Below are 24,866 nucleotides of genomic sequence, written 5' to 3'. Positions count from 1 at the left end.
GCTGTGAAATGTAAATTTCTCCACTGTGAGACTAATAAAGGCATATCCAATCCAATCCAAAAGGCAAATGCTACCCCCTCGTAGGAGGGAAAACATTGCCAGAGGTCTGACCAGTGCTTTATCAGAAAAATAACCGGGAATGGCGCTCTACGTCATGGCAGTGAATGAGTTAATGTTTTTGGAGCTTCTTCTGGGCTCTTTGGTTAACATTGGCATGACTGTATTTTCCATTGTATAAGGCGCACGCACCCCCAATGAATGTATTTTCAAAAACAAATTCCACATATAAGGTGCACCTTCAATGTGTCTAAAAAGTTTTCCAAATATATTTAAATACCATATTTTCTGGTGTATAAGACACATGGCAGTATAAGGTGCACCCCCAATGAATGGTGAAACTTTTTCCATTTACTGTATAAGGTGCACCTTCAATGAGTGAAAAGTTTTCCAAATATAATATTAAATACCGTATTTTCCAGTGTATAAGGTGCACGCCCAATGAATGGTGTACTTTCACACTTTTTCCGTGTATAAGGTGCACCTTCAATGTGTGAAAACAGGTTTTTCATATATAATACACAAATACCGTATTTCCCAGTGTATAAGGCACAGCGGAGTATAAGGCGCACCCCCAATGAAAGGTGTATTTTCAAACTTTTTCCATTGATAAGGCGCACTTTCAATGAATGAAAAAAGGTTTTCCAGATATAATGTAGAAATATCTAAAATGTAAATAAATATAAGGCGCGCACACACACACACACATAGAAGGTGCTACAGAAGAGGCTGCGCTTGCGCACGCATTTTTCTACAGGAGACGTGGCACTTGCCAGACTTGTTGTGGCTCAATACAACTTCACATATAAGGCGCAGGCTCATCTTTTCAAGCAAAGCAACGGCGCACCTTCAATGTGTGAAAACAGGTTTTTCATATATAATACACAAATACCGCCTTATACACTGGAAAATACAGTCATCCTCGCTCGTTTGTTGATTTAGGCTCAGAAGCACCTGTTTGGCTTTTGTCGAGACGAGCGGGCTGAGCTTTTACCTTGCGCGGAGGCAGGAAGCTGCGGGCTACGCCGATTTTTCACCAATCTGTACTCATTGCCATCTTTCCAGTTCCTTTTTGGGCTTACTTCACCACAACGGTCCCTGAAATGGAAAATCCGGAGATACGATCACTTCAACATGGGGGGGGGGGATGCTAATCTTGGTGACGCTTACGCGTTGGTGGCGTTGTGCTGGGCCTCGGCGAGGCGTAGTTTCTTGGCGTGGTTCTTGCCCTGGTAGTGCGCCTGGGCGACTAAAAGGGAGCTGAAGGAGGCATCGCACAGCTTGCAATAGTCGTTTTCCGTGGCCAAAATCACCCGGGTGGGGCCCTTATGCAACGCCTGCAACAGATAAACAGCGTTTTTTTTTTTTTCGTGTACAAGGCGCAGCCAAAAGCCTTGATTTTCTTCCAAAGATGACCCTGCACCTTAAACGCAGGAGCGCCTTATATGTGCAGGCATATTGAGGTCTGGCAACTACTGTCAGCACACCCCCCCCCCCCCCCCCCCAACAAGTAGTAGTGCGTACCCCCAGCATCTACTGTAGCGCCTTATGATGTGGTGTGCCTTATATAGGTAACTTACGACCACCTCGACTTACAACCACCCATGCTTACGACCATGACCTCCAGACCCTATTTTTAAAAATTTTAATTCTACGCCTGGCACCGCAACGGGCTAGCAGGCAGGCAATGCGTACGACAATTTTGGCCGGCCAGCCAGCCAGCATGTCACTCTCGCACAGCAATCAACCGTGTGATGACACCAGAGGGCGGAGTTTGCCAGTCATTTAGCCTCCCAGTCTCTATTCAACATTTTGAATGGATTTCGACTTACGACCGTTCGGGCGGAACGGAACTCAGTCTGAAGTCGGATGTTACCTTTATATGGAAAACTTTTAGATGTTTATGCTATATTTGAAAAACTTTTGAATTCATTGAAGGTGTCCCATATAGGCAGGTACGCCTTATACATGGAAAACGTTTAAAAATACACCACTTATTGAGGGTGCGCCGTATACTTCGGTGCACCTTATACACCAGAAAATACGCTATTTGTAGGAATGGGGCGTATTTGCACAATTGACTACACCAACACATGCAAATAAATGTCAACAAGGCAGCTATGGAACATATTAGTATTTGGATAAAATATCATTTTTGGTTACTTAACTCATTCCCTGCCATTCCCAAATTGATTCGGGAATTGAAAATCCGCCATTCCCGAATTTGTCCTGGTTTTTTTTCCCCTCATTTGGGTGCTGATAAAGCGCTGGACAGACCTCTGGCAATGTTTTTCGCTTCCGCGAGGGGTTAGCATTTGCCTTTTGTTCATGTTAGCGCTTTGTTACAGCTTCAGCTGTTGTTAAAGCGCTATATAAATCATTGGGAGCAACCTGAACTTCATGACTGCGTCTGGCTTGACTCTGCTCACGCCCCTCCGGCGTTTTTGTTGTCGCTGTGAAATGTGACTGCTGTTGGCAGATGGTCTACATCAGCAGTAGGCGTCGTCCCCGTGAGTCACTCAGTCGCCTGGTGCCTTACCTGCCTCGTCATGTCAGTGTCGCTGGATCCTGAGAGGACGTTTGTCTGCCCGGCTGCCTCGAGGATTTCGGGGATCCTGACGGCCGGTGGCTGCTGACTCCCAGCTCGAAAATTCCGCAACTTTTTACTGTGGTTCTTCCCCTGGAGACAGTGTGAGAAAGGCTTGTCGTCGGTGAAACGTAAACGCAGGCGTATGCGCGCCTGCACCTGCTCACCTGGTAGTGTGCCTGCGCCTGCTGAGCTGAGTTGACGGTAACATTGCAGAGTTTACAGTACAAAGGTTTGCAAAGTTCTTCCAGAGCCTGCGTGTCCTCCTGGTCTTCCCGACCCAGAGGAGAAGCCTCTTCCTTGGGCTGCTCGTCGGTTGGGACTGCCCGACCTGGAACAGGACCGGCTAAAACAGCCGACACTGGGGATGAGATGAGGGGAAGCTGTGAGACTTCTGGACTCTGGAGTAGCGGGGAGGGCGACGGGGTGGGAGGCAAGGGGAATCCGTTGACTCCAGTAGGCACGGGGGGGACCGACGTACGTCCGTGGTTCATAGCCGGAGGCCCCAGCGGTTGCGTGAGGTCTAAGGGAGGCACCGTTGCTTGCGCGGGGTCCAGGGACGGCGCTCCCAAAGTCAAAGATGGAGGCCCCGGAGGTTGAGCTGGAACCATTGGCGGCGGACCTAAACGATGGACTGATGAAATGGGAGGAGGTCTCAAGGTGTGAGCGATAGCAGGGGGCGCCAGAGTCTGGGCGCTGACCACATTTGGCGGTCCGATCGCCGCAGTAGGGATGACGGGCGGGGGGCCGAGAGGTTGGGTAGGCACCATCGGTGGTTGGCGCAGGGAGGCCATGTGTTGAAAAGGCTGCTGCGCATGGCTGAAGAGACGCAGAGCAGGCTTCAGCATGGTCTCCGGACCTGAGGAGATGAAGATCCGCTACATCAATTTTACTTTGAACGGCTTCTGTCCAGAATTCAGTGGATCTTAATCTTGTTGGCGGCACGGAACCCCCACCGGTTTCATCTGCTCATTCACCGAAACCCTTCTTTCAATGACTGCGCCCACTAACTGCAGACTGGACTGAGCGGTGAACCTCTGCGGCGGAGGATCCACCGAACCCCTGAGACCGACTCACCCTACGGGTTCCGTCAAACCCAGTTGAAGAACCACCGGTCCAGTTTGACAGCAACATTTCATGGCAAATGTTTTGCGGTTTTTTTCCCTACAAATATCAGATACTCTATATCTGTGTCGGTTCTCAGTCGTACAGGAGCGGTCCATCCAGGAAAAGCTTTCTTCAGCCGTCATCTGTACTTCAACTAAAGTTGTGCTGGTAACCCTGGCCTTATATCCCTCATGGACAGAGGTGGCTGTGCCAGACCTCTGCTCTGATAGGTCTCTGCGAACATCCCCTGCTCTGATAGGTCCCTGTTCGAAGGTTGAGGGAGCAGTCTCTGACCTATCAGAGCAGGGGATGGGCGCAAGGACTTATCAGAGCAGAGGCCTGGCACAGCCACCTCTGTCCGTGAGGGCTGTAAGGGCAGGGTTACCAGCACAACTTTAGTTCACTGACGAACCTCTTTGGATGAGGAACAAAACGTCAGACACCTTCAAAGAAGTACAGATGACAGCTGAAGAAACCTTTTCTAAATATCAGATATTTGGCAATAAAACCTTCAAGTTAAAATGTAAGACAGTCGAAAGCACCAAACGGCAAAACTAAGATCGACTCTCGAGTCATGCTTCATGGAGGATTGACCCACTACATTAATGGTGTTTGGAACCTTTGCACTACTTGGGTGACGGATTGTGTTGATGTACATCATCATCCGGCAGCTGTGTCAGAGCTTTCATCTGGAATCTTTTGGCTTGCCTGATGGCCAGCATTTCATGGACCTAAAATAACACGCACGGATGTTTGGCTTTCCAATTGGGGGAAGAGGGGTGCCGCTTCTCCAGACAGTCACCTGGCACGCTTGACCTCAGGAAAAAACTATGCCGGCTGGACATGACCGCAGTCCTGATACGCTTCTCGGCTGAATGTTATCACGTTTGTGGTTTGAATATGTTGAGCTCATCCGTGCACTGATTTTGGACACATCCTACTTTGTCACTTTCTCAAATAAAAAACATCATCAGACCAGTCTTCATGTCACTCATGTCATCACACCCAGTTTATCTTCAGCTGTCACCAAAGTGAAATACAACCTGCCTGCAATGACAAGACCAATTAACTCCTTCACTGCCAGACGATGCGCAAATAGGTGTCCATTGCAGTGCCAGGGTTTTTTTTTTTTTGTCATTTTCACTCAAATTGCAGGACCCACAGAATATTGAGTTTTAGGACTACAGAAACATTCAATACAGTGTAAGAAACCTTAAGTCTGGAGTTCTCTCATGTATTGTATTTTGTACAGCTGCCCCCATTTCAAACTTGGATAACCCCAGACCCATATAATTTAGGAATTAACTCTTTTTTTCCTGATGAAAGAAGAGATTTTGTATTGTATTTTGTACAGCCGCCCCCATTTCAAGCCCAGATAACTTCAGACCCATATAATTTAGGAATTAACTCATTTTTTTCTTGATGAAAGAAGAGAGTGTAAGGTTTCTAACGTTGTATTCAATGTTTATGTGGTCCTAAAACTCAATATTCTGCGGGTCCTGGAATTCGAGTGACAGTGACAAAAACCCTGGCACTGGAGTGGACACATTTTTGCACATCGTTTGGCGGTGAATGAGTTAAGCCCACTTTTTTTTTTGGGTGGGGGGATTTTGAAGATTATTGCTGTCGTATCGTTTCGGTGTCAATGTTGCGGTACTACACAGTATGCAGCTGTCATCAAAGTCCAAATGATGCTACTTCAATAAAAATCAAGACACCGCAACCTCTTTCTTTCTCGGAGCATGAACATCTCACGGGATCAACTACTAAGAGTATCTTTTAAATAGGCCAAGTGTCCTTTTTTTCTCAAGTTTTTTCTTTTTTTTCCCCGTCCGTCGTATCACATCAATTATGGAGCAATGAGAAGCACATGCCTCATCCACTTCTTCCGTCTGCTTCAGTGAGCAACAAGAAAAGCACAGACTGCAGCCACGACTGAATCCGTCCGTGTTCACAACCTAAACAATCAAAGCTCCTATTTTGACACGGCAGAGCTCATCATGTTTTGTTTTCTATTCTCCGACAGCATCCAGAACATGTCCGCCTCAAAAATTCAGTGTTTGGCCAGATAACTAACATTTACTTCTGCTATGGAAGCTTCAAATAGGAATAGGTCTTATCTCATCTTAACTTTGACACAAATGAAGGCAAATAGTCCAGAAAATGAACACATTCTTGTGTTGGTTTTGGTCTTTTGTGTCGATGTACTTTAAATTGTATTAATCTGAACAAATCTGAATATTTACAGGATGCGGTTGAGCATTGCCACAAATGCATTTTTAAATGGATAAAGCAACTCCATGAAGCTCATTCGCGTAGCTGATATGATCCCTTTTGCTGGACAACACCCTCAGAGGGAATTGCTGCGATATGCGAGCAACTATCGACCAGCGTCGTCGTCAGCGGCGGTTCTTCGTTGATGTTAAGGATGAGATTGCGTCCTGCATGACTTTGCTGCAGCGTCATGCTGACAAAGGGCAACGTTAGCAGCCACTGCAGGGGGTGCGTGGGGGGGGGGGGGTCCACATACGTCACCATCTTCATGTACTGTCCACCGTATGTGCACAATCAAACCAACGGCGTGGACTCATCTTGGTACTTGATCTGCCGACAAGTCAAATACTGCGTTTACGTTACAATTACAGAGATGAAAGTCACGTGGGATTCTCCAAACAGAAAATCCCTTTCTTTGATATTGAGCAGGCAGAAAACGTCCGTCTTTCTCTCTGAACAATCTGCTTGTTATGCCTCCTTTAATTGTGGCCGCACCGCGACGCACGAGAAACGTCGATGACACGCAAGAAGAGTCAAGATGGTCCTGCACGGCAAGCCTCCATCTCCTTACCTGGCAAACGGGACAAATAATGGCTGCCGCCGCCGGTGTAGCCGACAGCGGGCGACGTGTAATTCCTGCAGTATTGTGCGCTTGGATAAAACGCCGCATCGCCGTTCCTCAGTTGTAGCGCCATCGCGGCAGACGCAGACGCAGACGCAGACGCATCCCTTCCTTGACCAACTTGGATCCCAAAAGTGGCCAACTGGCCTGGTCAGTGTGACGAGAGTGCGGTGTTTCCAGCAAGGGGGGGGGGCAAATACTGCTAACACTTCAAAAAAAGAGAAATGAACGCTCTTAGTAACCGAGCAAGTGATGGTCACTTTTAAATCAAATTTTAATTTATTTTAACGACCATATTCGGTGACAAAATCGAGTAATAGAAGAAAGCGGTGCTGTCGATCTTTAAGGAACTCCCACCCACCCGTTCTGAATGGTACAGTCCACGTCCGAAAGCACCGCGATTGATTTGCATGGGCATCGGTAATATTGATAATAGGTCGATCATGCGAATACAGATTTTTTAAAGGTGCGACTTCTTTATCTACGATACTCTCGACGAAAAGGGAATTTAAAATCGATATCGTTGACGTTCAACCGAAGGTCTATTGGACTTGGCCGCTCTTTGTCCTCGCCTGGAAGGCAAATTCGGTGCACCTGAACGACGGCGTTCAATTGAATAGAATCCAATTTATAGTTGTATTAAGTTCATCCTGTCTACTTGATATCCAATTTAAAACAGATTCTTATCTTACAGTGTATTGTCGGTGTTCAAATACGCGACAACTCTGACGAAGGCGGAAGTAGACGCCGAACCATGTCAGGTGTTTGAACACTGACAATACACTGTCTGTAAGATAAGAATCTGTTTTAAATTAGAATCCAATTTGCTCTTCCAGTTTTCCACACGCCCCTGAAAGAAAGTCTTTCTCCAAGATAGGGAAAAATAAATACTTTTATTGGTGTCAATGAGAAAATAACGTCTTCATGAATGTCCGATGCAATTTCGTAGCGTTCTCCCATTTAAACTGCTCCAAGACGACACTAATTTAAAAAGCGAGTTCCGACCAAACCAATCGAGATTTTGTTGAAGGTGACCCGGAAGGCTTTCCTCATTTCTTGTCAACAATTATAGACGACTAAAACGCCAAAGGTCTACACGGCTGCTTATTATTATTCAAGTTCAATTTAGATTTCAAGCCGTGTGTCAAAACAATTACAATTACTGTCCACCCTTGTCATACGCAGCGCTCGTTGGGAACACCTAAAGCAGTGGCAGGCCGTGCATGTCACTCATAGGCCTTCAGTAGTGCTACTTCTGAATCAATCCGCAGCTGTCGCTGGAAAAAAAACCTCATGTACTGTCCTCGATGGTACAGTTCGCCAGGAAATAACTTGTGAAGAAAGAAATACTGGCATTAAACCAAAACGATTCTGATATTTTTAGGCCAGCAGAGAAGGCTTTGCAGGCCTTGACAGTCCGCCATTGACCTAAAGTATAACCACGTGAACATACATCCAATTATTATTATTGTTGTTGTTGTGTAATGATGATCATTTTATGTTACTTCCGGGTTGAGTGAACGCTGTTGCGTTTGGCTGCCGCTGCTCACCCGCAGAAAAAAATATATCCTGTAACTGTGACGTGTCCTTGAGAGTTTTGAAAGGCGCTTGTAAATGAAATGTATCATGATTATGATGATCAAAGTTGCGGATGTAATTTTGAGTGTCAGGGACGTAAGGGAGGGTACCCCCTCGCCTCGCCTCGCCTCCCCGCCTTGCCTCACCCCCGAGCCGGCCGCACATCTTGACCAGAGCACCTCACTCCCATCCCGGCTCCCTCAACACTGTCGTTGTATCTATCGTTCGATTCGTCATAACAATTCCCAAATTGCGACACGGCGAAGAAAACCGTCCCCATCGCGGATTTAATGGTCCTCTTCGGGCTAGTTGAGTGATTTTTTTTAAAGGGACCCCCAGAGCGGCTTGCGTTTCTCTCTTTGGTGATCAAGCGTCAAGCGTCAAGCGGCCGCAGCGAGCTCCGAGGTGTGGACGGTGGACTCGTTGGCCGTGCCGAGACCACAACCATCGTCGTCAAGCCTGTTCGGCGTGTCGACGCCACCCATGGGGATGGGGGGGGTGTACAAATGTGAGTCGTGTAGCACCTTTTTAGTCGGGCGAGTGACAACAGACAAGGCGAAAAGAACCCCGAAGCTAGCTAACACACACACACACACACACACACACACCGTCCTCGTAAAACGTGGCTCATAAGCGGCGTCCTTAACGCGTGTATTTGGCGCGTCCTCGTCAGCAAATGAGCCTGATTGTGTCCACGTTCGCTCAACTCGCTGTGCTGGCATTGTCGATTGAGCTCGCTCATTAGTAGCCTCCTTGCGAACGTCACCCTCACCATTGATCACACGCTGTTTGTGTTCTTCTCTCTTGTGTGCCTCTGCCTACCTCCAAAGTGAAAGCGTGAGGTTGGATTCCAAAAAAGATGGAAGGTGGAACGAGCTCGTCACCTTCTGCTCTGTGAGGTATGTCTCTCGTTTTCATATGAATGAGACTTTTTTTTTTTAAATCTCCTGTTTTTCCATACCTGTTAAGTCTCGCGATTTGGTCGGGAGACTCGATTTTCACCACAATTCTCACAATCGTCCGGAAGGTGAAACAAAATCTTCTTTTCCTTTGGGCTTTTCCCTTCAAGAGGTCGCAACAGCAAATCAGTGTCCTCCATCTCGAGAGGTTTGATTGGCATGTTTGTTTTGGCCAAGCTTTGACGTCAGATGCCCTTCCTGACACAAGCCTCTGTATTTATCCGGGCTTGGGGCCGGCACAAGAAGACTGGTTTATGTCCCCTTGTGGCTAACAAGCAACTCTATGAACTCAATCAAGAGGAAGATGCTTAGTAAAAGGCTCACAAACACAAAATGGTCATCGGCGCAGCAATATTCAAAAAAGCAAAACTCCAAATAAAAATGTGAAAAAACAAGACATTTTTTATACTAATTGAATGTATAAACAATTGGATTGGATGTACCTTTATTCGTCTCACAGTGGAGAAATTGACATTTCACAGCAGCAAAGTTATGAAAGGAAAGAAAGAAGTAGAAAAAGGATTTTCGTGTTTATATCTAGAATCAAAACAATGAGTTCAGATTGGGAGAAGATGCTTTCTTGTTACTCATCCACTTATGAATATGATTCAAATAGTTCTGAAGAGGAAAGCATAAATGTTTGCAACCGATGAAAGAAGTCCTTCCGTATCAATTCGAGCCGTCTGGACTCCAATGTAGCGCCCAGAAAATGCACAAAATGGCGCCCAAGCTCCGTTGGAAATGGACCGATGTCTGCGGGAACTCGTGTCAGCGAATATGAGATAGTTGTCTTGGTGCAACACACAACAATTCGCGATCATGGCGTTATTGATGTGTTTTCCTTCTAATTTTGCCATCAACAGGGTGTTTTCAGACTAAACAAAGTACCCAAAATGCATTGTGTGTTGCTTTCTCGGTCAGTGACAAAACCTACCGTGACGTCACGTACGGACTCGTCACCAACTCAAAAACAAGACTTCCTGAATGTTCAGCGCGAGTCTTAAAAGGTCAAATGTAGCTGTATGCGGTGGAATCTTTGTCAAATGTGCTCAGTAGAATTCATTTGAAGTGATTTTACAAATGATGGACACAACTTGTGCGAGGGCGTCGTTTGGGTGTCATTGTACCTATTTTTGTGCTTAGCATTTCATGTCGCCTTTATTGACGTCCTGCTTTCCTTGTGGTTGAAGCTATCGTGTGTGACAGAGACGAAAATGCCTCCCAGGCCGTCCTCGGGGGAACTATGGGGGCTCCACCTGATGCCTCCTAGGTAGCAGATCCCAAATTCCATTTTTTTTCATTGACTCATAATTTTACGCCCCCCCCTCCCACAAGCGCTTGAAAATAACTGAAGTCGGTATCGGCAGGATCTTGGTGGATTGCTTGCTGCCCAATGGAATGATTCTCAGCTTGGAGTGCCTCCGTGAGGCCGCTCTGATGACCATCAAACGTGAGCTCTTTAAAGAAGCCCGAAAGTATCCCCTTCATCACCTCTTGCAGGAGGAGACGTCTTATATCTTTGTCAGTGTGACTCAGGTAAGCCATTTTACTGGGAAAAAAAGGCCCAAATGAGCGTAAAAGTGAGTCCCAATGGCAAAGCTGCGACTGCCGTTTTAGTCCGCATTACGTGGCAGAACGTCCAGGATGAGTGTGAGGCCTCCAAGCTAAAACAAGAAGAATGGATTTTGTGTTCCTGTCTGCAGGAAGCCGAGCGCGAGGAGTTCTTTGATGAGACGCGAAGGCTGTGCGACCTCCGCTTGTTTCAGCCTTTCCTCAAGGTCATTGAACCCGTTGGCAACAGAGAAGAAAAGATCCTCAACAGAGAAATCGGTCAGTTCCTCCAGCGCCTTCTGACTAAAAAGAGGAACGGGAGAAATGAGCACTTTATCTATTAGCAACATAATATTAATAAATAAATAAAAAATAGTCGTCGAGCTGAATCTGCAAAATTTAATGTCATTTTATTTGATTTGATTTTTTATTATTAACATTTATTGTAGTCATTTATTTTATGTATTTATTTAATTTATTCTGGCAGGAGTATTTATTTAATGTATAAGGGACAGTAGAGGCTCAGGTTATATCTTAGCAAAATAATAAGAAACTAATAATAAATAAATAATAATAGTCGTTGAGCAGAATTTGCAAAATTTAATTTTATTGTATTTTATTAGTATTATTATTATTGGTAGTGTTGTTGTTATTATTATTGCTGAACATTGACTGTATTTGATGTATTTATTGTGTGAGGTTTTGCCATCGGTATGCCAGTGTGTGAGTTTGACCTGGTGAAGGACCCCGAAGTCCAGGATTTCCGGAGAAACATTTTGAACGTGTGCAAAGACTCTGTGGAGCTGAGAGATGCCAGCGGAGCCCACAGCCGAGCGCTTTACGTCTATCCGCCCAACGTGGAATCCACGCAACAACTCCCCAAGCACATTTACAACAAATTGGACAAAGGTAGGCCGACTCGCATTTCCCCAAACTCCATTTGGGGAAAAGGAAATGACTGCAATACCACAGCCGCCCAAAAAAAAAAAAAAAAAAAAAAGAAAGAAAAGTTGCTTCGTCGCTCATTTCCTCACCTCAACGTTGACCCCATTTTCTCTTTGTCTGTTTGAGGTCAAATTATTGTTGTCATTTGGCTGATTGTCTCCCCAAATAACGACAAACAAAAGTACACATTGAAGATCAACCACGACTGCGTCCCCGAACAGGTCAGTGAAGGAGAAGGTCGTCATTTTTCATTGAATACAACGACAATATAACCTTGACTGTCATTGAATCTCATTTGATTGATTTCTTCATTTTCCATTTCAGGTGATCGCGGAGGCCATTCGCAAGAAAACGCGCAGCATGCTGCTCTCCCCCGAGCAACTCCAAATGTGCGTTCAGGAATATCGGGGCAAATACATCCTCAAAGTATGTGGCTGTGACGAATACCTGCTGGAAAAATACCCACTCAGCCAATATAAGGTCAGTCGCGTCAGCAGAGTTGGCGTCAACCGCTCCGTTTGATCACAGAGATTCATTAATTGTTTTTTCATACGTTGGGCGCAGCGCATTATATTTCTGTCATGACGTTCCACAAGGAGCATCACATTTTAAGGCGTGTCATGAGCTCTTAAGAAAATGGAAGGCTTTTCCGTGCACCTATCTGTCTGTCTGTCTGTCTGTCAGTCATTTATTTGTTCACTCATCCACTTATTTATTTATTTTATCCATCCATCATCCGGCTAAATCCTGTCAATCAAATGTTGACTTCTTGGAAGTCTTCTGATAGATTACCGTATTGTCCATAATAAAAGACGCATTGGATAATGAGGCACACCGTTTTTTTTTTTCCTTCATACATTGGGTGCACCGCATGATAATATCACCATAATGACTATCCACAAGGCGCCTCAATCTATCAAGGAATTTTTTGGAACTTCCAAACCTGTCACTCAAATGTTGACTTGTTGGAACTCTTCTGAGAGATGACCGTATTTTCCATCCTAAAAACCTTGAATGAATGGCCCATTTTGTCATGTATTTGAAGGCATGTCGTGAAAATGGCATTCTTTTCTTTTAATGTGGAAAATAGGATAGCCGAGAAGGCCGTCCGAGCCTTTTTTTCTTCTCTTTTCTTTTCTTTTTGTGTCCGTCCGTCCGTCCGTCTCCCACCAGTACATCCGCAGTTGCATCATGCTGAGCCGGATGCCCAACCTGATGCTGATGGCCAAGGACAGCCTGTACGGCCAGTTGCCGACGGATCATTTCGTCATGCCTTCATACTCGCGTCGCATCTCCACGGCTTCGTCGTACGTGAACGGCGAGGCGGCCGCCAAGTCGCTCTGGACCATCAACGGAACCTTGCAAATACGCATCCTCTGCGCCACTTATGTCAACGTCAACATCAGAGACATCGACAAGGTGGAAAGAGACATATGGCACGGGACAAATTCCCTGGCCGTATTTGTATATCGGGGTTGCGCCTTATAAAATAATATAATACATTTCCTTATTATAAGGCGCACCCCCAATGAATGTTGGATTTTCAAACATTTTTCTCATATAAGGTGTACATTGATGATAATGAGAAATATTTCCGTTTGCGCCCAAATCGGGTTTCTGGAAGGAATTATGGCCGAAAACGCAGAGTTGACTGTACAGTGATACCTCGGCTTACGAACGCTTTAGCTAACGAACTTTTCACCTTACGAACGATAAATTCGCAAGAATATAATCTTGGCATACAAACTAATTTTTGGGAAACAAACAGAGCACAAACACACACGAAAGGAAGACGACAGAGCTTGAAACAAAAAAACAAAAGTGAAATGGTGAGAAAATGGATAAAAAACACAGTGACATTTGGACTCGTTTCAACTTTATTGATAGTTCAAAGGCAGAGTGTAGACTGCAAGGTTAAAATAGCCCATCAATCAGTCTCCACAAATAACCCGCAAAAGCCATCTGTACAATTTGAAGAGAAAAGGACAAGCAGGCAAGGGAAGCGGCTATGAATGAAGTTTCTAGTGTGTCTGCCTGCATCTGTTGCAAGATCACAACTTCTAAGATGGACAACTCCTTGAGACACTTGATGCAAAAAGCTATCCATTCACATCACAAAGGTCAATAAAACCACTTTATTATCTAGTACAGTTTATTTCTTTAATTACAATACCATAGCACATTTAATATACACACAATAAGGTATATTATGTGTAGTTTTAAGGTTTGATGAGTAGAAAACGATGTTTTATGGGGACCTGCCAACGGATTATTCTCATTTTAATGGTTTGCTATGGGGAATTAATGTTTGGAATGCACACCTTTTGCCTTAAACATACTTTCTGGGACGCAATTTAGTTCGAAAGCCAAGGTATCACTGTACATTAATTTCATCTGTGCTGTATGTCATGCATATTAGCATATTTGACAATAAAGCTGACTTTGACTTGACTTTATTTTGGTGCTATCAGCATTGCACTCTTTGAAAATAAAATTGCTCCACTATTATTATTCAACTCTCACAATGCCGGTGTCTTTTTGTTTTTGTTTTAGATTTATGTGAGAACGGGTATTTACCATGGTGGAGAACAGATGTGCGACAATGTGAATACGCAAAGAGTGCCCTGTTCGCAGCCCAGGTAACATTTTTTGCACGCGCTTACTTGATCGTCCTCATTTGCTGGGGGACTAAAAGTTTCACCTCTCAGAAATAAAAGCCGCAGGATTCTGAGCTTTGAATCATTATGTGAGCTTTACTCTCATTGTTGTTTCTTTTTGCCACACAGGAGCACAGGAGTTTGTAGTTCAAACGTGTTCAAAGTGCGGCCAGGGGGCCAAATTAGCTATCTATTCGCTAGATATTAGCCATCTATTCACTGGCTACTGGCTATCTATTCGCTGGCTATTAGCTATCTATTTGCTAGATATTAGCTATCTATTCGCTAGCTATTAGCTATCTATTCGCAAGCTATTAGCTATCTAGTCACTAGCTAGCTATCTATTTGAGTTACTTCCGGGTTGAGTGAACACTGGCGTGTGTGGCTGCCGCTGCTCACCCACAGAAAAAAACTTATCCTGTGACTTTGAGAGTTTTGAAAGTAAATGTATTATTATAAATGTGTCCCTTGGTCAATTTTCATTGGGCCCGCAGCCTCCGTCATAAAATCAAGAACATATTTCTCACATGTATAATGAATCCATTGGTCAGTAGCGCTGTTAGCTGCATGTGTTCAGTGCTGCCATCTAGAGCCTCGATTAGGAACAGCGAAATATTCGATGACTAATTGACCGAATCAATTGTTTAAAAAATGGTGATTTTTCTGAATTTTTACATTTTCTAAAATGGTGACAATCGACAAAAGAACACATTTCACGGCGGCAAAGTGATGAAAGTAAGAGAAAAGGGAAAAGAAGAAGTAGAAAAACAAATAGAGGAGCTGCCGTTAAAGGCAGCTCCTCTTGCGCCGCCATCTTGAAGTCAGCCCTCTTTGTCGATGAAAATGTCCTCTCATTACTTGCAGGTGGAACGAGTGGCTGACGTACGACATGTACATCCCAGATGTCCCGCGAGCTGCCAGACTTTGCCTTTCCATTTGCTCGGTCAAAGGCAGAAAAGGAGCAAAAGAGGTACAAGACAAAGCCAGATGGGGGCAATTTCAAAATGGCTGCCATGAACGCTTCAGCTAACGAACCTTTCGCCTTACGTACGTACATTAAATTCGCGAGAATATCATCTTGGCATACAAACTAATTTTTGGCGGATGAACCAAACCACGCAGCGCCACGGTGGTCATCCCGTTTGAGTGCAGACGTGGTTTTCTATCGAGTGGAGTACTTTTGCGACTGAAAAAAAAACCCCACCACAGGCTGGTGTTAAACTGAAGAGGACACAAAAGAAAACTACGTCGAGCAGAAGATAATTGAAAAACACCAACCAGGTGTGACTTGGCGTCCCAGTAGCAGTATGCTAAGTCGACCATTGCTACGTGTGGCTAAGGGCGTTTCTGTGTTGTCTAAGCAACGGTCTCAGGCAATAGAAGAGGTTGACAAACTTGTGTTGATTTGGATTAACAAAAAGCATCCAGCGTGGGGACAGTGTGAGTGAGGGTACTATTGCCGAAAAAGCACGGCAACTTCACTCAGATATCAAGAGGCAACTACATCAACGACCATCGCAAAGGTCAATAAAATGACTTTACTATACTGTACAGTTTATTTCTTTCATTACAATACAATAGCACATTTATTCTATATTTTGTGTAGTTTTCAGGCTTATTCAGGAGAAAATGATGTTTAAGGGGACCTCGGAACGGATTATTCTCCTTTTAATGGTTTCTTATGGGACATTAATGTTTGACAGACAAACTATTGGCCTTCCACACACTTTGTGGGAACCAATTAAGTTCATAAGCCGAGGTGTCACTGTAGCGAGGGTATTTGGGAGCTTATTTGCACTGTGGTAACATTCGGTCGTCGTATCACGACCTCCGTTTGAATGTTGTCGCTTAGCGAAGGTGAACGCGAGCCGACGGAGCGTCTCCGGTTCTACTTAATTTCTCATCAAGGTTGGCAGAAAACGTCATCGGCGGGGGGGATCCTTTCCATTTTGCCTCAACACTCAGAGGTTGTCATGCTCTCTCGCTCTCTCTCTCTCGCTAGGTCGCGCACGGCCGAGGTGAGGTTGGCGGATGTTCTTTCATGCGCTGCCACAGTGAAAGACAAACGCTTCTCGGGATACAATTAGATTGGTGGCCAATGTGTAATGCAGTGCCCCTCCCCTCCTACTTGTTACGTATTTGTATTTTTTTCCATGTTCTGGAAAACAATGTTGGGCTACAAATGCCCCTCCCTGACTGGAGTCAATAATACGGGATGGGTCGCCAGTGATTTTCAAGCCCCGTTGGTTTGAAACTGGAGTGGCTTTACAGTCAAAGCTCGGTTTTCAAATGACTCGGGGTTTCAACCAAAAATGTCATTTTTTTTATGCCTCAGTTCACAAGCAAAATTGGGTTTGTGTTTGTGACTGACGCATTCGTATTGTTGAATAAAGTTTTTACAGTCAAACTTCGGTTTTCAAACGTCTCGATGATGGACCCATGGATCAATTTTCGACCAAAATGTCAGTTTTTTATGCCCCGATTTAAAACCAAAGATGGGATCTTGACCAAACTGAGCGCACCTTTTATGCACCACGCAACTTCCTGATACGTCACTTCCTGGTGTCGCGTCTCATTGTGACCGACGCGTTCGTATTGCTGAGTAAAGTTTTTACAGTTAAACCTCTGATTTCGAAGGTCTCGGTTCTCGACCAATTCGGGTTTTGACCAAAAATGTCTTTTTTTTTTTTTTGCCTCTGTTTACAACCGAAAATCGTTTGTGGATCAAACTGAATGCACCATTGGACTCCCCTCCGCTTCCTTATATGTCACTTCCTGTGTGTGTCGCGTCTCAATGTGACCAACATCCATCCAGTGTTTGTCTTGTTCAATCATGAGTTAAACAAAGCAGACATTGATTACATAGATTATAATGGGAAATTATTATTATTATTATAATAAATATTTTGGTTTTCGACCAGGTTTCTGAAACGGACGATGGTCTGAAACCCAGGTTTGACTGTATCTCCTTCAGGATTAACGGTCCAAATTTGGATTTTTGCGGTCCATCCTGGACAAAAGTCATTGGGACCTTCCTCTTTCCCGAATCTTTTGTTGTAGGAGCACTGTCCACTCGCGTGGGGCAACGTCAACATGTTTGACTACACACACACTCTGGTGGACAACAAGATGGCCCTCAACCTTTGGCCTGTTCCTCACGGCCTTGAAGATCTTCTCAATCCCATCGGAGTCACCGGCTCCAACCCCAATAAGGTAAACGTCTGATAGCGTGCGGACAGAATAGACGACTGAATAAATTGATTGGCGAATTCCACGTGGGATCTCCTCTAGTCGCCTGATCAAAGTCATTTTGAAGAGCTCTCTTCGCGGATACTCGCTGCGCTGCGGCCTTCCTTGTTGTGCAGGAAACTCCGTGTCTGGAGTTGGAATTTGACCACTTCAGCGGTCCGGTCAAATATCCCGACATGAACGCTGTGGAGGATCACTTCAACTGGACCGTCTCCAGAGAACTTGGCTTCAACTACAACCTCTCGGGACAGGTACGGACTACAAATTCAAATATGTCGTCGTCGTGACGAAATACGAGTGGAAGCACATTTCGCGCTCACGTGGCTAATGCGAAAAATTAACTTTTGAGTCCCCCGATCCTCCATCAAGCATCTCCAGTTGGTCCACAATACTGGCACCCGCCTCTTAACTGGTACTCGTAAGAGGGAGCATACCACTCCTACTCTGGCAACTGGCTCCCACAATTAATGTCTTTTCGGGGTGGAAAATACAGGGTTGATTTGTGATTGATTGATTGATTGATTGATTGATTGATTGATGTGTTTCAGAGCAAGCGAGTGGCGAGAGATCACGCCCTGACCGAGGGTGACGTGGACCAGCTGAGACAGCTCAGTAACAGAGACCCCCTCTCAGAAATCACCGAACAGGAGAAAGACTTCCTGTGGAGACATCGGTAAGCCCACCCCCGCCTACATCACCTGTCCCAAAATGGCCCCTTTGGTCATTTAGTGTCGGGAAATGGCATTTTCTTTGGAGTTCCATTGAATTTGCCCCCTGCTGCCCCCCTCCCCCCTTCAGGCACTATTGCATGAATTTCCCCGAGATCCTTCCCAAGATCCTTCTTGCCGTCAAATGGAACTCCAGAGATGAAGTGGCACAGGTATCCTGACTCTTATTCCCAATGCATCTTGCTCATCTTTCAGGGAGGGGGGGGAGGCGCTTTTTTTTTCAGTATCCACTGACAAATGCAAATTTGAAAAGATGAATCGATTAAGACACCAAAGAACAGAAAATACAAAGTTCTCTGACTTAACTTGTTCACTGTCATCCCCCATTTGATTCCCCAATTGAAAACATGATGACATTCCCGCATTTGTTCGGGTTTTGGTTTTTCTTGTTTGGGTGCCGATAAAGCGCTGGGCATGGCCTCTGGCAATGTTTTTCCCCTTCCGCAAGGGGGCAGCATTTCCCCTTTTTTACATGTTAGCGCTTCAGCTGTTGTTAAAGCGCTATATTAAGCAATATGTATGTATTGCATTGTATTTTGTACAGCCGCCCTCATTTCAAGCTCAGATAACTCCAGACCCAGCATCACTTAGGAATTAACTCTTTTTTTCTGATGAAAGAAGAGAGTCTAAGGTTTTAAACGCTGAATTGAATGTTGTCCTAAAAGTCAAAATTCTGTGGGTCCTGCAATTGGAGTGACGATGACAAAAACCCTGGCACTGGAGTGGATGCGTTTGATTTGAAGACCTTCTCGACCTAAATTTTCCATCACATTTCTCGCGTGTCAGATGTACTGCCTGTTGAAGGAATGGCCGTCCATCCGTCCGGAGCAAGCCATGGAATTGTTGGACTGTAACTACCCGGACCCCATGATCCGACACTTTGCCGTCCGCTGCCTTGAGAAATACCTGAGCGATGACAAACTGTCTCAGTACCTCATCCAGCTTGTACAGGTAAGTCGTCTTCTTCTTCTTCTTTTTTTTTTTGGGGGGGGGATGGGGGGGGTGTCCATCGCAGGGTGTGGACTGGGCTATGGAAAGCAATTCTCAGATGTTTTTTTCTTCAAGGGAGGTCGGTCGTCCCATTGGACTGACAGGACTGGAAATTGGGGCCGTTTTTTTCTTTTCTTTCGGCTGATTGGGATTGTTTGAGGAAGAAAAAAAAATCCCAGTTAAAAATTTGAAGTCATAAATATTAGTTTTTTCCATACTTGAGTCAAAGCACTGTCCATTTACGGGGGATCTGCCGGGGGTACCTCTTTTTGCCACCTCAAAATAAAATAGAATACATGGAATCATACATAAATTCAAATGAATAAAAAGAATTCATAACGAGAGTAAAAATGATTAAAACATATATAAATAATACAAATGGCAAAAATAATAAAAACAATTAAAATGATTAAAACTATAATACAAATATATAGATAATAAAACAATACACATAATGTAAATAATACAACTGATGGAATGATCATTTTTCTTAATTGCGTTTGATTGTATAGAACGGTGAGAAAATGCGGTTTCAGGTTTGGCTGCAAAACTGAAAACTAGAAATGATAGGCACATCCCCTCGAAAGCAAAAGAATTGAAAATCCTGGTGAATAATGATCCATTCGCGCGTCTCCTCTTGCGCCAGGTGATAAAATACGAGCAGTACCTGGACAACCCCCTGGCCCGCTTTCTCCTGAAAAAGGCCCTGACCAATCAAAAGATCGGCCATTTTTTCTTTTGGCACCTCAAGTGAGTTCCTTCCCATTTGCAAACGTTCCTGCAAATGTTTCCTGGGTTTCGCTTTGCTTTCTGTCGCCCCAGAGCCGAGATGCACAACAAAACGGTGAGCCGACGATTCGGTCTGCTCCTGGAGGCTTACTGCCGGGCGTGCGGCGTGTACCTCAAACACCTCGGCAGGCAGGTGGAAGCCACGGAGAAGCTCATCAATCTCACGCATATCCTCAAACAGGAGAAAAAGGATGAGACGCAGAAGGTGCTCCTTGAAGCCACGCTTGTTGAAGGTCCAGCGCGTGTCTTTATGCTCCCTGTTCTTGCCTTCTTGCGTGCGTGCGCTTCAAGGTTCAGATGCGCTTCCTGGTGGAGCAAATGAAAAGACCCGACTACATGGACGCCCTGCAGAATTTCACCTCTCCTCTAAACCCCGCCCACCAACTCGGCAACCTGAGGTGAGCGTCGGAGCGCCCGGAACGTCGCACGCCGTCGGAATCACGGCCAGGTGGTTCCCGCGCAGGCTGGAGGAATGCCGGATCATGTCGTCGGCCAAGAGGCCCTTGTGGCTCAACTGGGAAAATCCCGACATCATGGCCGACTTCCTCTTTCGCAACAACGAAATCATCTTCAAAAACGGAGACGGTAACAAACATGGCGCACCGGTCTGGTCGCGCTTGTCCTCTTTTTTTTCCTTTGGACTTGTCCCTCCCTTGTCTTTTCACGCTCTAGACCTGCGCCAGGATATGCTGACTTTGCAGATTATCAAAATCATGGAGAACATTTGGCACAATCAGGGACTTGACCTCCGGTAGGGAAAATTCAGTCAGAAAAACATATTTGCTGCTAGTGTTCTAGAAAAATGAAATTCTGAGCTTTACTTGATCGTATTTATAGCCTTGTGTGTCCCCCCCTACCCCAGCATGCTGCCCTACGGCTGCCTGTCATTAGGCGACTGCGTGGGTCTCATCGAGGTGGTCCGCAGCTCGCACACCATCATGCAGATTCAGTGTAAAGGGGGATTAAAAGGAGCTTTGCAGTTCAATTCCAACGCGCTGCATCAGTGGCTGCGAGACAAGAACAAGGGCGACACGTAAGTCCGCTATTTACTAAGCTCTCTTCATCCTCGGATGTAAAAAAAGGCCAATGAACTCATTCACTGCCAGACCATGTGCAAAAAATGTGTCCACTCCAGCGCCAGGGTTTTTGTCATTATCACTCCAATCGCAGGACCCACACAACCTTGACTTTTAGGACAGAATAAACAATCAATGCAGCGTTAGAACCCTTTGACTTTCTTCTTTCACCCGGAAAAAAAGAGTTCATTCCTAAGTGATATGGCTCTGGAGTTATCTGAGCTTGAAATGGGGACGGATGTACAAAATACAATACATATTGATTTAAATAGCACTTTATGTTAGCGCTAACATGGACAAAAGGCAAATGCTGCCCCCTTGCGGAAAAGGAAAAAAAAACATTGCCGGACGTCTGAACGGTGCTTTATCGGCACCCCGCGAGGAAAAAAAACCCCGAAACAAATTTCTGTAATGGCGTCCACGTGACACTTTAATTGCCGAAAATAAATAGCGCAAATGAGTTGAATTGACTTTTGATTTGTCATCCTCTTTTTGTCCCGATCTTCTTTTGGTTGGCAGGTACGACCTGGCTGTGGATCTTTTCACACGCTCCTGCGCTGGCTACTGCGTCGCCACCTTTATTCTTGGCATCGGCGACCGGCACAACAGCAACATTATGCTCAAAGATGATGGACAGGTAAGCCCTTGAACGCCAGCTTTGGTGGGAACACGCTAAAGTTAGCATCGTGTTGACAACATCAGGGGACACCCACCCCGGCCGTGCGTCACACTCGACCTTGACTCTTTATTTATTTATTCATTGATTGATTGATTGATTGGTGTGTCTCAGTTATTTCATATCGACTTTGGACACTTCCTGGATCATAAGAAAAAGAAGTTTGGCTACAAGAGAGAACGAGTGCCTTTTGTGTTGACACAAGACTTCCTCATCGTCATCAGTAAAGGTTCCCAAGAGTGCTCCAAGACCAAAGAGTTTGAGAGGTGCACAGCCACTTTTCTTCTTGTCATTTAAATATACCGAGCAGCTCATTCTTAGCCGCCTTGCTGTTTTTGTCAACTTGACAATCTTAGTTTGTTGTCTGTTGGAAGCTTCCGTGGCAAAATAGCGGGCGCCGTCAGCTCTGACCCATTTTCGCAGTTCTAATACAGCACAGGTGTCAAAGTCAAGGCCCAATCTGGTCTGCCGCATCATTTTATTCGGCCCGCTAAAGCTAATCCGACTCGTGGAATTCCATGCTCATCTAACGAGCTAGGTACTGATCAAGGCAGTTAGCTTGTAAACTAGCTGGAGATCGAGCTAGCTAGTTCTCTTTCTATTCCGCTATCTGGCTAATCCTTAACATCACAGGTGTTAAATTTAAGGCCCGGGGCCAAATCTGGCCCGCCATATGATTTTATTGGGCCCGCAAAAAGCAAATGAAGCATGTCCGGCGCCGTGATTCTTGCTAACATCCAAAAGGGTCCCATTTAATCCACAATAATAGTCATTTCCGACTTCAAAGTTGAAAACTGCAGTAGTTCTTCCTTCATTTGTTGTGTGGGGGGAATGAACCGTTGTCATTGTAATGGCTTCCCCAAATTCACAGCAAGCCCCGAGAAGAAAGCGTAACGTCTTGAAGAGCCTTGTCGTGCGGGATGTGTGGTTTTTGAAGTGCGTTGCCCACTTGTTTGGCGTCGCTCAGGTTCCAGGAAATGTGTTACAAAGCCTACCTGGCCATCCGACGGCACGCCAACTTATTCATCAACTTGTTCTCCATGATGTTGGGCTGCGGCATGCCCGAGTTGCAGTCCTTTGACGACATCGCTTACATTCGCAAGACTTTGGCCTTGGAAAAAACGGAACAGGTCGGGAAGGACAAGAGAAGAGAAAACAAAACAAACGTTTGGATTGCTGACAAGCGTGTGGATTTTTCGTTTGTTTGTTTTTGCAGGAGGCCTTGGATTATTTTATGAAACAGATGAACGACGCTCACCATGGCGGTTGGACCACCAAGATGGACTGGATTTTCCACACCATTCGACAGCATGCGCTCAACTAAACTAAGACGCACGCACGTGAAAACCAGGTTTTTTCCTGTTGTTTTCTTGAGGTTTTTCCCAGCATTCCCGTGACCTTGCTGAGGATAAGGGGCTCAGATCACGGATGGAGGATGGATGTTCATTATTGGACTTATTACAATATAAGAGAATATATTTTTCTTTTTATTGATTTATTTTGTTGCCATTTTTGGCAGTCACGCTTCATTGAAGATGCACCTTGGGATTTTGTTTTTAACATTTCACTGGAAAACCCGACAACACTTTTATTTTATTAATAATTTCTTTTATTTATTTATTTATAAGCAGCCATGCTTCCTGGAAGATCCACTTTGGGAATTTTTTTTTTTTGTTCACGTATCACTGGAAAAGCCAAATGCCCAAAAACGACCACTTTATTGGATTTATTTATTTATTTTTAATTTTATTTCATTTTTCTTTTTTGTTGTTGCCATTATTGGCAGTCACGCTTCCTTGAAAATCCACTTTGGGATTTAGTTTTTTTCTCCCCATTTCACTGGAAAAACCCAATCTCCGTTGCACCTCTACACTCCCTGCCCCTTGCCCGTCTCAGACACACACACACACACACACACACACACACACACACACACACACACACGCGCGCGCAAAGACCACTAATCCAATGCGATTGCGCAACACCCTAACGTGAACTGAAGAACTAGTTTTCGTATTTGGATTGTTGATTTTTTTTTTTTTGGTATTGATTTCTGCCTCTTGTGAATGTAAGCGTTGAGCCTTTTGAATGTGTAGCTCGAGCAGCTTTTCCGCCTTTTGAGTTGGCGTTGCCTCTCGGTTGTCAACATTTTTCTTTTTGTTCTTGAAATGACCCAAACTCAGCGATGTGGCGATGATGTGCTCTTCATTTTTTTTAACTCATTCACCGCCATTCCCGAATTTATTCGGGTTTTGGTTTTTTTCCACGCTTGTGTGCCGATAAAGCGCTGGGCATGGCCTCTGGCAATGTTTTTTTTTTTCTTCACAAGGGGGCAGCATTTCTCTTCTTTTCATGCTAGCGCTTTATTCCAGCTTCATCTGTTGTTAAAGCGCTATATGAACCAATATGTATGTATTGCATTGTATTTTGTACAGCTGCCCCCATTTCAAACTCGGATAACTGCAGAGCCATATCACTTAGGAATGAACTCTTTTTTTTTTCTGATGGCAGAAGAGAGTCTGAGGTTACTTGCGCGACGTTAAATGTTGATGTCGTCCTAAAAGTCAAGATTGTGTGGGTCCTGGAATTGGAGTGACGATGACAAAAACTCTGGCACTGGAGTGGACACCTTTTTTTTGCACATGGTCTGGCAGCGGATGAGTTAATGTTATTTATTGCACGTGTCGTCCATTTGGACAAGACAAAAGCTTAGCCGATGCTATGAATGTACATTGGGCCAATGTATTTGATTTATTTATGATGATTATTTTGTCTTCATATTGTATAACGCGTGTCAACGCGCATATTTCAAAATGAATGCCTTAAGTTTGCTTCATTCCGAATACTTGACAACTTCATTTCCTCACTACTTTTTAAATGATCTTTATGATTATTATTATTTTGTTTTGATCTTTGCGTTTGGCTGACTGGTCACAGGGTAAAAATGTGCACCTCGATTGACCGACTGACCATTTGAGTGTTTGGTGAAGATTTGTTAAACATTAAACCGCACTACCTTTG

General features: G+C 44.8%; 3 protein-coding genes across 7 annotated transcripts in view; 2 read left to right on the top strand and 1 right to left on the bottom strand.

Annotated features, from left to right (window-relative positions):
• zmat3 (zinc finger, matrin-type 3) overlaps window positions 1-6,816 on the bottom strand; it is an 8,674-nt gene extending 1,858 nt beyond the window's left edge. The window contains exons 1-6 of one of the 2 annotated variants that reach the window (XM_089001518.1): window positions 6,597-6,816; window positions 3,126-3,503; window positions 2,812-3,005; window positions 2,597-2,737; window positions 1,228-1,394; window positions 1,052-1,155 (exon numbers count right to left, since the gene is read on the bottom strand). In XM_089001518.1, the coding sequence (XP_088857644.1) occupies window positions 1,052-1,155; window positions 1,228-1,394; window positions 2,597-2,737; window positions 2,812-3,005; window positions 3,126-3,503; window positions 6,597-6,720 (1,108 nt within the window). In that variant the 5' untranslated portion in view covers window positions 6,721-6,816. Of the gene's footprint in view, window positions 1-1,051; window positions 1,156-1,227; window positions 1,395-2,596; window positions 2,738-2,811; window positions 3,504-6,596 lie in introns of both variants that reach the window. The other variant, XM_089001517.1, reaches the window with a different exon arrangement.
• The window catches only part of LOC148895009 (E3 ubiquitin-protein ligase RNF14-like), a 16,319-nt gene extending 5,873 nt beyond the window's left edge, over window positions 1-10,446 (top strand). Inside the window, exons 8-9 of one of the 3 annotated variants that reach the window (XR_016115624.1) lie at window positions 9,056-9,124; window positions 10,375-10,446. The gene's annotated coding sequence lies outside the window, so the exon portion shown is untranslated. Of the gene's footprint in view, window positions 1-2,536; window positions 2,678-5,608; window positions 5,970-9,055; window positions 9,125-10,374 lie in introns of those variants that run through there. The other 2 variants (XM_089001520.1, XM_089001521.1) reach the window with 2 other exon arrangements.
• Window positions 1-24,866, top strand: part of LOC148895008 (phosphatidylinositol 4,5-bisphosphate 3-kinase catalytic subunit alpha isoform-like) — a 27,739-nt gene extending 2,873 nt beyond the window's left edge. Inside the window, exons 2-26 of one of the 2 annotated variants that reach the window (XM_089001516.1) lie at window positions 9,056-9,124; window positions 10,375-10,454; window positions 10,552-10,720; window positions 10,888-11,014; window positions 11,435-11,644; window positions 11,807-11,901; window positions 12,005-12,160; window positions 12,854-13,099; window positions 14,234-14,319; window positions 15,202-15,307; window positions 17,398-17,550; window positions 17,703-17,837; window positions 18,135-18,259; window positions 18,385-18,466; window positions 19,101-19,265; window positions 19,951-20,054; window positions 20,127-20,298; window positions 20,385-20,491; window positions 20,557-20,678; window positions 20,766-20,844; window positions 20,956-21,126; window positions 21,689-21,806; window positions 21,960-22,111; window positions 22,813-22,975; window positions 23,062-24,866. In XM_089001516.1, the coding sequence (XP_088857642.1) occupies window positions 10,399-10,454; window positions 10,552-10,720; window positions 10,888-11,014; window positions 11,435-11,644; window positions 11,807-11,901; window positions 12,005-12,160; window positions 12,854-13,099; window positions 14,234-14,319; window positions 15,202-15,307; window positions 17,398-17,550; window positions 17,703-17,837; window positions 18,135-18,259; window positions 18,385-18,466; window positions 19,101-19,265; window positions 19,951-20,054; window positions 20,127-20,298; window positions 20,385-20,491; window positions 20,557-20,678; window positions 20,766-20,844; window positions 20,956-21,126; window positions 21,689-21,806; window positions 21,960-22,111; window positions 22,813-22,975; window positions 23,062-23,169 (3,207 nt within the window). In that variant the 5' untranslated portion in view covers window positions 9,056-9,124; window positions 10,375-10,398 and the 3' untranslated portion in view covers window positions 23,170-24,866. Of the gene's footprint in view, window positions 1-9,055; window positions 9,125-10,374; window positions 10,455-10,551; window positions 10,721-10,887; window positions 11,015-11,434; window positions 11,645-11,806; window positions 11,902-12,004; window positions 12,161-12,853; window positions 13,100-14,233; window positions 14,320-15,201; window positions 15,308-17,397; window positions 17,551-17,702; window positions 17,838-18,134; window positions 18,260-18,384; window positions 18,467-19,100; window positions 19,266-19,950; window positions 20,055-20,126; window positions 20,299-20,384; window positions 20,492-20,556; window positions 20,845-20,955; window positions 21,127-21,688; window positions 21,807-21,959; window positions 22,112-22,812; window positions 22,976-23,061 lie in introns of both variants that reach the window. The other variant, XM_089001515.1, reaches the window with a different exon arrangement.

This window comes from Hippocampus bargibanti, linkage group LG07 (assembly GCF_051943395.1).
Source record: "Hippocampus bargibanti isolate YZ-2025 linkage group LG07, ASM5194339v1, whole genome shotgun sequence".
NCBI lineage: Eukaryota > Metazoa > Chordata > Actinopteri > Syngnathiformes > Syngnathidae > Hippocampus > Hippocampus bargibanti.
The sequence above is the reverse complement of the archived record's forward strand: the minus strand, read 5'-3'. Positions and strand labels throughout refer to the sequence as shown.